The sequence below is a fragment of the Rhopalosiphum padi genome, chromosome 3, assembly GCF_020882245.1.
Source record: "Rhopalosiphum padi isolate XX-2018 chromosome 3, ASM2088224v1, whole genome shotgun sequence".
Taxonomy (NCBI): Eukaryota; Metazoa; Arthropoda; class Insecta; order Hemiptera; family Aphididae; genus Rhopalosiphum; species Rhopalosiphum padi.
In genome coordinates this window covers 24,207,626-24,221,587 of record NC_083599.1, presented here as the reverse complement: position 1 = coordinate 24,221,587, position 13,962 = coordinate 24,207,626, and the positions used below count along the sequence as shown (strand labels likewise).

Genomic DNA, 13,962 nt, shown 5'->3' with positions numbered 1-13,962 from the left:
GGCGGCTGCCTTATCTATATCCTATATTAACTATATCTATATTCACGTATAGGACAGGTATATGGGTAAAATTTGGCGGACATAAAGTCGTGATGTTGGAGTATAGTTAGCAGCACAAAAGTGTCTTAAGCTCTAACGTTAAAATAAAAGTCCAAAAAAGTCCAACAAGTTTGTTGGATGTATTTCATAGTTGTGCTGCTAACCAGGGGCGCCCGCAGAGAGGGGCCGCCAGTGGGTGCCATTGCACCCACTGAGATTTTTTAATAAACAAAAAAATTATTATATTATATTATAATATATTCAATTTTTTTCTGATTTTTTTTCTAAAAACCAATAATCATGTAAGGTAAACTTTCACAGAATAATATTATGTCCTTATGTCTTATGATGATATTTAGTATATTCTTATACACTGTGTCACTGTGTATGGTATAATAATAATTATTATATCTACTATCTAGACTATCTATTTATATTTAGATGTCTGAACAAAATATACGGGAATTACCACGCTCGATAATCGAGAATATTCGATAACAAGTAACACTCTCCTCAGTCCTACTTCTCCCCGTTCATTACGATTTACGATGCGTCGATACGTATTCGTAGCTAGCGTAGCGTCTAGTTCATTACTCATTGTTCATTACTAGTTATTGCGATTCATCTTGAATGTTGACTTATGACAATTTGACAATAAAGTAGGTTTTTAAGTTTAAATTACCGAGTTAAAGAGGTATTATAGTTGTTATAGTTATTAGTTCGTCATTCAGCTACAAAAATTATTATCATTATGAGTAGGTAATAAAAGAAAAGAAGACTTAATATTGAGTTTTTTTCAAAAAAAATTAAACCATTACCTGAGTCAGATGTTCCTTTGCCACAAAGAGATACATACGAGACAGTAGGGTCACAAAACCTAATTTTAAATATAAAAAATGAATATTGAAGAGTTCAGTAAAATAGTTAAATCTATCAATAACTTATACGGACCTCTTCTTGATAATTTTGAAGAAGAAGCAATAACTTGGTATGAAATATGGCTAAAAAAACCATGTGATCCAAATACACAAATAATTGATTTACTAGAAGAATCTAAATACTATCCTGCTGTAAATACAGCTTTACAAATAGCAATTACATTACCAGCAATTTCCTGTTCAGTTGAAAGAACCTTTAGGTACCTAAGACCTAACATATTATTATAAATCATATTTTATATTAATTATTTAATATTGATTATAATTATTATCTATTTTAGTGCTTTGCGTCGTATCAAGACATGGGTAAGATCTACAATGTCCAATATGAGGTTAAGCAGTTTGGCACTAATTCACATTCACAAAAATAGATTTGACAATACATTATTTTTTGAAAATCACAAAACTGATGTTATGAATCATTTTGGACTAAATGTCAGACGTTTATCATTACTATTTGATTCATAATTTTCATTATTTTTTGCATTAAATTTTGAGTTATGTTTACATAATAATGTAAATATATGTAAAATATATAACATGCATTTCAATTTGCACATATATTCGTATTATAAATTATTATATGCTTCTTACTAGAAAATATGAAAATGTAAGTATCACTTAGAAAATCTATTAAATTTCCTGTTGGCTGTCTGTAAAATAAAACTATTATTTTTAATCCATAAATCATAAATAGTATTTAGATATTTAGAAATTGATAAGTTAGCATTTGTATCTTGACCGAAGACACAATAAAAGAATTTATATCAAAAATTGGAAAAAGATTTAAATTTTTCAAAAAATTAACGAATAAGGAAAACAAGTTAAGTGTGTTAAATACTTTTGGTTTATTATAGTTAATATTGTTGATTTAATTATGATTTTAATGCAAACTAGTTCCCACATTTGACATTTACAAATTATGAAATTCTTAAAAAATGATAACATATTGTTTATTTTCTTAGATTAGGAAGCTTTTTAAGAAAATAAACAGTCTGTATTACAACCACTTATTTTACCAATTGCCATATGATAAATAAAATAAATTTTACCAATAGTAGATACAAATACTAAGAATAGTATTATATTTTATTTAAAATATGGGTTGATTATATTTTTACAATCTTATATTTGTATGTTTTGAATCTGATAAATTCTACAATATTCAGTTGTTTGATATGTTAATTGAAACTAAATCTCCTCCTCACAATCATAATACTCAATCCTTATTTTCAGATGAAATGTTTTTTGAATCCGAAATATCAATTGTAATAGATTCTTTTAGTTTTACTAGTAAAGGTATAAGTAGTTTTGTTTCTTCTACATTCTATATCTATCCTATATTTTAACTGTTTTATAAGAATCTTCAAAAAATGATTTCTGTACTTCTCAGATTAAATTCTACTTTGCAATGAGAAAAACATGGTGATGGTGGCATTGGCATTGATTTATTAGCTAAATAGTGATAAAATTGCATCATTAAATGATACTCAAACTGATTTGGTACTTACCAGTGTTTATAAAAATTTCAATTATTCTATGAAATTATGTATTTATTTTTTGTGGATTTTAATGTTAAAATAAAATGTATTCACTATAGATACATACATTTTGTAAATTAAAGTATCCATACATACCAATTGTTTTATAATCATCCAGACTTAGATCAAATACTTTTAAATAGTGTTTTGCATAAATACGCTAACACTTATGGAAAATAGCAATGCTGGGCATTAACGAGTTAAAAAGTTAAAGTTAAGTTTGAATTTTCATTAACTTAACTATTAACTTAGCAAATTTAATTTTAATTAACGTGAGATTAACAAATTTATTTTTGATTTTAAGAAATAAGTTAATTTATTTTCTTATTTTTTTTTACATTTCACTATTTCAGTCATTTTCATGTCAAAAAATTATTTTACTGTGAATTTATTAGTCAAAAATACAGTAGTAAGTATTACTAGTTTTCCAATTAAACTTTTTTCAAAAAATTTGAATTCATTAACCTTTTTATTAGGAAAAATATTCAATATTAACAACTTAATAATACATAAATATTAAAATACATAATATATACATTCTATAATATTGTAAAAAATGTTTGATTTTTGAATAATTAAAAAAAAATATTCATGTAAAAAAATTGTATTCATAATAAAAAAAAAAGTTGGAAATAATTAATTTTTATAGTAAAGTACTAGATAGTACTGCACAGCGCTCTAACTGTCTGTTCTTCACAATATGTGGTCGAAGAAATATGAAACGCTAGAGATTTCTCTTGAGTTACTGTTCAAACTACACGAGTATTCTCAGTGGGGTCCAGTATTTCATTATATGAAATTAAAATTAAATAATAAAAAAAAAATTGTCAATATAATTGTTATTATCGCCGTTATTCATCATATTGTCAAATGCTAATATGCTATAGATTTATTTAGAACCAACTTTTCATTGAAATAATATATATTAATAATTATTTTTCTTAATTTATTTGTATTGAAATATATGAATTTTTATAACTAAGTATAACTATAAATATTATATTAAAGAATCAACTAACCACATCATTTTGAATAGTAGTATTAGTATAAATGCTGATGGTATTTCATTTCTTTACATGTCCAAATATAAAAATTAGCGATTTAGGGTTGGTAAGATTAAAATAAAAAAGAGCAATCCGTTATTATCATAAACATTATGTCCTCATACTACTATATTGATATAAATCTATCAATAAAAAAAAACTTAATAACAATAATAGTATAAAGTAAATAGTGCTCTTCAATGCTACTATTTATTATTTCTAAGTCCAGAATATGGAAGTATCTGATTTTGTAAATAATTTAATAAAATTAAAGTTTGACACAATTTATGTATTATTTAGTAGATGTATATTATATAAGTGAAAAAGCTCAATGTCCACCTGAAATATGGGCTCAACCATCAGGCAAAGCCAACTTTAACCACTAATGCATGCTAGTTAATTCATTTTTTTTAAAAATTTTAAACAAATTTACATTTTCTATGAGTGATGATATTGTCAGTTTTCTTTTGGATCCAAGCCTATTATGTGTTTAACATACACGACTTACGAATTAGCGACTGAACAAACAAACGGCTAAAACTGAACTAGGTCGTTATTAATCAGTGGCGCAACTAAGATTTTTTCAAGGGAGGTGTCCGCCAGTAGCGTATACAGTTTCCCCTAATTATTTTTTGTAAAGTTAATGAGTAGAAAATTTCAGATGACTACTATTTAATATTTACCTATTATGTTGTTTTATTCAAACGATTTGAATCAAACCACCACCATATTTATTTCTGAATGCATAACTGGACGTCCAACGTTTTATTAACTGAACAATTTATATTACGTATGTTTAGATAAAAATTACATATAATTTTAGCAATTGTCAAGAAGTTTACAAAATTAATATTACAATATTATAAATTTTAAATTACAAAGTCTAATCGTCTTTTTTTCTTTGCTAATTCTTTTATAACGGTATCTATATCAACATTAATTTCTCGGTGAATATTCAATGCTGCTAAACCATTTAATCTATTGTCTGCTGTTGAATTTCTGGGGTATGTTTTTATTCGCTTTAAAGTTGAAAATGACCTCTCGGCTTTGCCGACATTATTCCTAACTGAATGTAATTGACGTAAAACATTATCGATGTGGTCGAGAGCTTGAATTAAATCTATGTTAGGTTTAACTGATGTTTCGTTATCTACCCAACTAGTCATCTCTTCTAAACACGAATGTACAGCCGGAAGAAGTTGTTCAAACACTGCTACCGAGTCGTGCCTTTCAACCCATCTTGTCGAACATAATTGCTGTAGTTTTTGTTTTCGAGTCTGCTTGATAGAGTTCCCTGACATGTTTTGAAAATTCTGCTTGCCGCTTTGGATTATTTAAAAATACGAAAACTTTTTCGATTGTGCCCATAGTATTTCGAATGCCTTGTAATCCACAAGCATAAGAAACAGCCAAATTTAAACTGTGTGAACTACAATGCACATATATAGCTTTTTTACATTCTTTTTTTATGCATGCCTGAACACTATTGAATCGTCCACTCATCGATGCAGCTCCGTCGTAACCTTGTCCTCTTAGATATTGCACTTCAATTTTCATCTCTGTTAGTTCTTTAATAATTATACTTGCAAGTGCGCTTCCCCTTAAGTCCATTACAGGAACAAATTTTAAAAATTGTTCTTTTACTATTTTAGTCTTAGAATCAAAATAACGAACACAAATTGAGAATTGCTCAATGCCAGCCACATCTGCCGTTTCGTCTGTTATAACCGAAAAACATTTAGGTACTATTATTCACTTCATTAACGATTTCAGATAATATAATTTCATGACAAGAATCGATAATTTCGTTTTGAATCTTCCAAGTTGTATACTGTGCATTTTTTGCACAGTTAGTTCTAGCTACTAATTGGTAAGATTCGTCAGCAGACAATTTTGTTGCATTTAAATGAAATCGCATTAAAGCTCTAAAGTTACCGTCATTTTTTACCGGATTTTCTGTTGTTAATGTTCCAAAATCACGATGTCCCCGTAAGGCGATTCCTTGTCTTCCACAAAAAATTACAGACTCGATTACAGGAATAATTATTTTCCAATTCAATTCCGTTTGTACTTTAGCAGCTTTATATAATTGTAAATCGATAGAATCTTGTTTTCCAGTTTCAATAGCAACAATGTTTTGATACTGTTCAACTGATTGAAGGTGATAATTACATTTTTCTATTGCCTTATACCACATTCTAAAAGGTTTAAGACAAAAATTTCCCAAAGTCTGAGACCCAATATCTCCTTCTGTTTTATAAAATATAACGCAATACTTGCAATACGCCTCTTCATTTATTTGTGAATATGCTAGCCATTTCCATTTGTCTAACCAACTTAATTGAAACTTTAATTTTTTTTTGTTGAACTCACTCGTTGGGAATACAAATGTGCTTTCTGGGGTCCATGTTTTTTGCAAATATTCAATTTTTTCCTTATTCGAAAGCTTTTGACTTTGTCCTACATATAATTTAATATCAAATAAATTAACCTGACTATCGTAATGAACATGTTCATGATGTATTTGGTTACTTGAACAAGAGTATTCGTTATTTGGATTAGATTCTTCAATGTTTGTTTTCACTTTTACAATAATTGATTGCGTCAATTCTTATCGTGGTACTTTTTTGACAAAAAAGTCTGTTATACATACACGCTTACTCATTTTATTTAATCGACCGCGACAATAACTATCAAACAACTGAACTGATATAATATAATTTAAAAACACGTAGATATAACAACGTCGATGTAAACACGTCAGACATGAGGTCTCCCGGGTTTTGTTGCCTTGCGGCTACAGCCGCGGACCTTATATTAGCGCTAAGCGCTAGTCAAGAGCCGCGGAGGTTCACGGTCAGCGCCCGGTGGTTTTACCCACCGGACGCCGGCCGCGCGTCGTCTAAGGACCACGAGCACCGGTCACACACCCGTTCCCACCGGAGTCGAGAGTGTAACCGTACCGTTGGCTAAGGCGTGCACGTGCCCTTCACCACCCTGGTAGGGTCGCGAGCTATCCTCATCGCTTCCCGTTTTTGGTCACAGGCAACCTTCGGTGTATATAGCCCTCCGATATGCTGGGTGGGCGCTAAGGAGATACTCACTCGGCAGCCTTCCCCTAGACCAAGCATTGGTCTTTTAACCACACGGTAGCTCCAGCTACTGCCACTTCGAAACCAAACCACCGTCGGCCGCGCCCGGTGACCGTGCGCGACCGCGCTGTGTGGGGGCACAGCGTCAGTTTCCCGACGCTGCGGGCCCCCCACATCCCGAAGCACCATTCTCGCCCCCGTTAGGTAGGCACATCAATGGTGGGATGCTCGGGCCGAGCATCGTCAGCATTGCGCCTCCGCTGTGACCCTCCCGAGATTTGGGCCGTGTACCGCGGGCTCACGGTGGGCCCTTACCGGCAGCGCTCGCTGCCGACGCGGAGGTAGCGACCCCCCGAGTTTAAGGCTCGGTAGCCTATACCACGCCTCCCTGAGGCATCGCCGAGACGATCGACCCGCTCTTCTTGAGGTCACGGTCAGAACCTCCAGATCATCGATCTGTTCTTTGTCTGAGACTATCCTGCGCGAATGTTCGGAAGGCCTCGTATGTCGTCTTGTTAGTGATTATGGCTCCATCATATGGTGGCCAAGGACTTTGTTCTTGTCGTAGTTTTCTCTTCAGATTTTCTCTTTGGACTTTTGTTCTTGGGCAGGCTAGGAGAACATGTTTTACTGTTTCGCTGCCATTTCCACAGGCGCATCCTGGAGCCGGTACTCTGTTGAACGAGTGGAGCTTTCCTCGAAAGTCTCCATGTCCGGTGAGCATTTGGCTCGTATAGTGGTCCATAGTGAGTGGCAGTCCGTACCGGATTCTCACGTCCGGAATGAGTTGGAATGTCCACTCCCCTTTGTCCATTGTGTTCCATCTTTCTTGCCAGACCTCTAACAGATCATGCAGGTCCCTTTCATATTCTTGATGTGTGATGTCGTTTGTCTTTAAGGATCTTCGTAGGATAAAGCGTTTCACTTCTAAGTCCAAAGGCAGTTGCCCTGATATGACTTGAAGGGCAGCTGTTGACGTTGTCCTGTATGCGCCTGTTATGGCACGTAGGGCGTCTCTTTGAATGCTTCCTAGTGTTTTTATTGAGCATTTGAGCTCTAGTGCTTTTTGCCATATGGAGGCAGCGTATGTAATTCTCGGCAAGAACACCGATTTGTAAATTATCAGTGACGTGCTTTGTTCTACTCCCCAGTTCGCCGATGTCATGGAGCGTAAGCGTAGGAACATTTCTTTTGACTTGTCTGCAATGCCTTCAATATGTTCTCTGAATGACCTTCTCGGGTCTATAATGACTCCGAGGTATTTTACTGTCTTTGTCGCTGTGATCGGTATGGCGTCTGCACTTGAGCCAAATGGCACCGTGTATGTGGGTTTGACCCCACCTTTTAGTGTCATGATTTGGCTTTTTGCCATTGAGAATTTTAGGCCGTATTTATTTGACCAGTTTGTAAGTTGGTCAAAGTATTGACTAAGTCTTTTCTTGACTGTATCCAACCTTGCAGCCCCGACTGCAAGTGCTATGTCATCTGCGTATGCAATCATGTGTGATTGGTGTCCCATGGGCTCGAACGCATCTGACATCGCTACCTTCCAGAGTGTCGGTCCTAGTCTCGACCCCTGTGGGCAGCCTCGTGTCATTTGCCTCGATCTGATCTCTTTGTCTATCGTGAGTGTCGCTGATCTGTTCATGAGGTAGCTCTCAAGCAGTGCAAGCGTTCTTTTACTGATCTTGAGGACTCTTAATCGTTCAAAAATCGGTGTCCATCTGACGTAGTCAAATGCACCAGTGATGTCCAGGAAGGCACCGATTACTATTTTGTTGGGACACTGATCTGTCCAGTCGTATAATGCCTTAACAGCTGTCTCGGTTGATCTTCCGGTGACATACCCGTGTTGTTGGCCTATTTCGTTTAGTCCGGTTTCTTTTTCTAGTCTTGATGTTATTAGAGACTCCAATGCCTTACCGAGGGTAGGTAGCAGACTGATTGGTCTGTACGACCCCGTAAGAAGTGGGTTCTTTCCTTTTCCTTTCGGAATGATCACAAGGTTAGCGGTCTTCCAACAGTTAGGAAATCTTGCAATTTTTAGGCATTTTTCGTATAGATCCGTGATAGAATCTGAAATGACTGGCCATGCAATTCTTAGCATCTTGGCAGTTATTCCATCCAGACCTGGTGCTCTATCTGGCTTCATTTTCCATATGGCTTCTTTAACCTCCTGTGCGGTTGTGCTATCAGGAGGTGTGTCATCTGCCTGGTGATCATAAGGCATAAAAGTTTGCGTATTCCGATCCTCGGGCAGAAATGCCTCGAGAAACGTGTCTAATGTGTCTTTCATGTTGGTAGTGTAAGTCCCAGCACTGGTTTTCACCGTGGTGGGCATCGGATTCTTCCGAGAGCCGCTCTTAGCCCATTTAAATGCTTTACCCCATCGGTTTGTGTTCATGTCTGCACTGAACTCACGCCAGGAACTCATCTTGGCGAGTCTGATTTTGTGCAGGTGTTGGTTTCTTTGCTGTTGGTATGCCTGTCTGTTTGTGTTAGGGAGGCCCTCTCGCCTGACTCTCTGTAGCGACTTTTTTGATTCGGTGAGTTCGTCCGTCCACCACGGTGGTGTTGTTATACCAGTTTTGGTTCCTCCGCGCTTTGGCATGGAGAGCCTTGCCGCTTGGACGATTGCCTCTGTTAGGCTGCATGCGATTTCGTCAACAGAGTCGCCGAGGATATTCGTCTTTAGGCCTAGGAGCGTAAGTCTAAACTTGTCCCAGTCCGCTTTATCTGTTCTAAACCGTGTACCTGGGTTTACAATTTTCTTTTTAGGACTCTTAAGGTTTAAAGTGAACTCCAATGACCTGTGATCACTGTCTGTCCGGTCAGTCACGGTCCATCCTCTTACTGATCTTTTGATTGAGGGACTTGCCAGTGTTATGTCGATGTTCGACTCACCCATTTCGTTCCTTTTATAGGTCTTTAGGTCTTGAGGGGTATTTATGATGCGGAGATCCTGGTCATCAACCAGTTCCTCAACTATCTTTCCCCTTGTGTTGGTGGAGTTATTGTGCCATCTTGTCGAATGGCCGTTGCAATCAGCACCAATCAATAGGCGTCTATTTGCCAAGCTGATGTTGGTCAGTAGTTCGGTGAACATTGTTGTGGGCTTGTTATATCTAAAGTAAGCCGACACTATCACAACGTCGTCTTTGCTGGAGCCAATGCCAATTCTGGCAACCGCAATATAACGAGTTGTGAATTGTCCCAATTTTATTGCCTTGATTTTGTTATTTGTTATGATTATGGCAGCTTCGGGATTGTCTTCAGACAGGATCTGACGACAGCCCTCAAAGCAGGTTACGTAGCCATTGATTATCAGTGGGTCTTGGACGAGTATGATATCAATATTATCTTTCAAACATATGTCCCTCATTTGTTCGGAGGCGATCATTTGTTTGTTTAAGTTGACTTGAATAATCTTCAGGCCATTCATTATTTTTCTTCGTTTGTAGTTCCTGTTGTAAGCGGTTGACCGAAGTCAGTCCGCTTTGCAAGGCGCTTCAGAGCTGCTGTCCTTGCGGGACAGTTGTTGCTTGAGGCTTTATGTTTGCCCTTACAATTGCAGCATTTAAATTCTTTGATCTGACATGTTCGGCTGTCATGGCTTCCAGCACAGTTTCGACATGTCATGTCCTCTTCACGGCAATTCTTTGCCGTGTGGCCGTATTTCTGGCACTTGAAGCACTGTGAAACTGAATGATTCAGACTCAGTGTGCTACGTATGCCGCCGATATACGCTTTCTTTCCTTCGATTCTTCTAAGAATTTCAGGACTTACCTCAAGGACAAGGTCGGTGACTATCTCCGATCTTGGCCCTGAGTGATAGACAACTCTGATGTCCCGTACATCGGTCTCGGTTAGACCCAATTCCGGATTGCAATCTAGCAGTTCCTGGATTACTTCCGCGTCCGTGAGGCTGCTGTCTAGGCCCTTAAGAGTCAACCGTGGTCTTCTTGGAATGATTTCCGAGACCAAAGTATTTTCTCTTAGGGCATCTAGGGTGTCCTTATTGTCCGGTATCAGTATCGTCGGACCTTTTGTGCGGTTTTTATGAACCGCTAGTCTTGGGTTTTTAATATTATTCCTTAGTTCTGTCCAGAAACTTTTCCATAATTTAGGATATTCTTCGCTTGTCGCGGAATCCTTTAGGACAAACCTTTGCATGCCTGGTGGTTTTCTGATTTTATTCAGATCTACATTAGTCTTCTTATTACCTGTTCGCTTTTTGGTCCTTTCAACTACTTGGAATGTGCTTTCCGTTGTAGGTTGTCGGACTTTTGGCGCTGAGTTTTCTTCTACTGTCGCCGGTGTTATCTTTGTTTTTGTGTCTTTTGGCTTTTGTTTAGTTGTCTTTTTGGTGGTCTTTTTTCCAAGCCTTCCATCGTGGACACTGACCCTGCCGTATTCGGTGTTCGGCTTATTGCGTTGGACCACGTTTGAATAAGACGTGCCCTCGTCTGTTTGCGGTATAGATGTTTCATCATCATCATTTATGATGATAGTTTGCGGCCTACTGGGCTTAGTTGGCCTTTCTATTTTATTTTTTAGTATCTCTGTGTAAGCCCCTTCGAGCTTTGCGTGTTGATACGTGATGTCTCTTACAATCGAGCAGATGCGGTTGTAAGATCCCGTAAGTTCTTTTCGCATTGAAACTGTTATTCGCTTGCTCAAGCTGTCGCTTTCTATGATTGTTTTGAGGTTGTCTAGTTCCGCGTGGACTAGGTGGTTTAATTCACCAACAGTCTCCACGGGTGCCTCTTCTGTTTTTGTCTTTTTAGTTGTGGTCTCAGTTTTATCAATGGGACTCATGTCTTTCTCGGGTTCGTGTCTCTTCTGCGAAGTAGACGGACCCCCCGGAGTTTCAAAGCTACCCATTTCCAAAAAAGTGTTCTCGGTCGCCGAGACGACCGAACTTTGGCTATCCACTCGTCTAAAGGTCAGTTGTTGTGGGCCCGGGCTTTTCGGGCTATGCAGGATCCTCATTTGGTCGTCTTCAGATAGTTCCTCGTGCATGTGTTCATGAAGGATCAACTGAGCCGTCTCAAGAGAAGCTTTTGATTGTTTTGCAAGGTCGTGTATTTGGAACCTGTTTTTATTAGATAGGCCTTTGATCGCTAATGTGTCGAGGTCTTGTAATACTTTATCTATTTTGTCCTTGACAAGTTCTAGGTTAATGCCTGATTTGACCTTGCATTTATCAAGAAATAGTATTTTGTATATTAGACTGTCTAATACTTGTATCATTTTACCTCGATTGTGGTCGTTAACGGTGTTGTGTTTTCCCGTTATTGCGTTCTTTGGCCAATAACTGTCATCCTGAAAGAACTCTTTAACGCAGTCCAGTTGCCTTTGCATGTTTGTAATGTCCGATTCCGATATATCAAATTTATCCATTTCCGTATTCCAGCTTACATTAACCGAGCTATTGATGACGACCGATGTGGCGAGCTCACCCACATCTGCCGGGTCTGAGGTTTCCGAGGCCTCTGTACCAGTAACATCATCTTCTGTTTTATTTGTTGTGTCCATATTGAGTTTTGATGGGAGCGCCATCTTTTAGCCCAAGTCCCTCTGGCCGCCGGTGGGCTATGCCGGCGGTTGCATGTTTGCCAAGGGTGGATGTCCGGAGTCGGCCTGCTCCGGACAGTTGAAAGTCTCTTAGCGCCGGACGTGTGTCTGGTCGGGCGGGGTCACCGCGACAAGGTGGACTTTCTTCGACCCCGACGTAGATACAGACAGTCTCATGTTTTCAGTGTCGTTTTATTGCAATGTTTAACAATAGAATAGTATACGTAGATTCTTTGTAACACATATATTTATACTGCACTATAATATTATATTATAGACATCTTTGGGTTTAAAATGTTTTGATAATATATTTATTTTTAGTCATGATTATATTCCGAATTTGTCGATAAACTATGGACGAAAGACATAGTAACATTTATAAGTTATAAATTATAACACTACATATTAGATAACACATTTGCATTATGTTTTAATAATATTTTAAACAATACTTTCTAATGATACTTAAAAATAAATTATGACGACAGTTAACATTATAAATTTAAAAAAGGATTGAACATTTTTTTTCAATGGTTATTGAATATAATTAAATATAAATTTCCTATTACACGGTTCAAGGGGTGGTGTCCAGACACGCAAAACATCCCCCTTGGTTGCGCCACTGTTATTAATAAGTTCATAACCAATGCGTTTAATGTTCTAAAAAAGTTTTTAATTTAAAATTTTTTTTTCTTAAGAACGTTTTTACAACAAGTAAACATAGATAGCTGTTAGGATTTTATGAATAAGATAAGGTTCGGTGTAAAAAAAAATTAAATTTAGAAATAAAAATATCGAAAATTTGATTATTAATTTTCAAGATATAATTATTTAAACATAAAGCATAGATTTAGGTATAAGTGATAATTGTATTAATATTTTAATTTACGTACGCATTATTATGAAAATTGGGAAGGGAATTTTCTTCAAACGTAGTTATAAAGGAAAAATAAAAATATATTTTTATATTGTGCTTAATGTTTTGTATTTCATTCCATCTGAAATTTGTTTATATATTTTTGAAGGCGCTGCAATGATGGTTGATGATCTTGATCTTTTGAAAAATGCAATTGATCATTGGATCTTAATCATATGCTGCTTTAGTGTTTGTTCTTATTTTTTTAATGATCAAGATCCCGCAAAGAAGACGATTGATTGTTGGATCTTGATGACATGCTGCTTGCGTAAAACAAACTGAAAAAATTATAACAATTTTCATTTATTTTTAACATAAACATTTTTTATAAAGGTATACGACAATCAAAAATAACAGATCGTAAGCTAGGTAAGCTATTGGTTTATCGGTAATTTTTCAAATACATATTTATAACTAACTATTTACTAAATATTTATTATGTTTAAAAGTATATATACTATCTACTATTTATAAAAAGAAAAAAAACCAACAACAGAGTTTTAAAATAATTTTTTTATTACTATGTACCTAATAGTTTTATAAAAAGGAAACACACCTGAAATTATTGTTATCAGGTGCAACCTATTCATTTAGTCTTAAATGCTAGTATCGACGAGAAGACGGTTTGGGAAACATTGGTTTGATATCATCCCGCTTTTGGGGTGACACGAATGCAATCGGTTTATTAGCTGGTTTAGGAGATTGCGCTTTATACTTTTTAACTGCATCCGACTCCATCTGACTTTTGCTCTTATACTTTTTGTGATCTTGATCCCGTGAAGTAGACGATTGATCATTGTATTTTGATGACATGCC

General features: G+C 36.2%; 2 protein-coding genes across 2 annotated transcripts; one reads left to right on the top strand and one right to left on the bottom strand.

Annotated features, from left to right (window-relative positions):
* The first annotated feature begins 592 nt into the window (after nucleotides 1-592).
* On the top strand, nucleotides 593-1,528 carry LOC132926703 (uncharacterized). The gene is made up of 2 exons (XM_060991104.1): nucleotides 593-1,177; nucleotides 1,259-1,528. Exons 1-2 carry the CDS (start codon nucleotides 936-938, stop codon nucleotides 1,443-1,445), a joined length of 429 nt encoding a protein of 142 aa, XP_060847087.1. The 5' UTR covers nucleotides 593-935; the 3' UTR covers nucleotides 1,446-1,528.
* A 3,263-nt stretch (nucleotides 1,529-4,791) lies between these two features.
* On the bottom strand, nucleotides 4,792-6,226 carry LOC132924918 (zinc finger MYM-type protein 1-like). Its single transcript, XM_060989358.1, has 3 exons — nucleotides 6,223-6,226; nucleotides 5,318-6,144; nucleotides 4,792-5,214 (listed from the first exon to the last, which is right to left on the bottom strand). The coding sequence occupies exons 1-3, from the start codon at nucleotides 6,224-6,226 to the stop codon at nucleotides 4,792-4,794; spliced, it is 1,254 nt and encodes a 417-aa protein (XP_060845341.1).
* Between the last annotated feature and the right edge of the window lie 7,736 nt (nucleotides 6,227-13,962).

Excerpts from the sequence above, each read along its gene's own strand:
- LOC132926703 (XM_060991104.1), top strand. The coding sequence starts at position 936 with ATGAATATTGAAGAGTTCAGTAAAATAGTTAAATCTATCAATAACTTA. Across the intron at positions 1,178-1,258 it reads TCAGTTGAAAGAACCTTTAG|TGCTTTGCGTCGTATCAAGA; the intron begins GTACCTAAGACC and ends TATCTATTTTAG.
- LOC132924918 (XM_060989358.1), bottom strand. Across the intron at positions 5,215-5,317 it reads TATCTGAAATCGTTAATGAA|ACTAAAATAGTAAAAGAACA; the intron begins GTGAATAATAGT and ends TTTGATTCTAAG.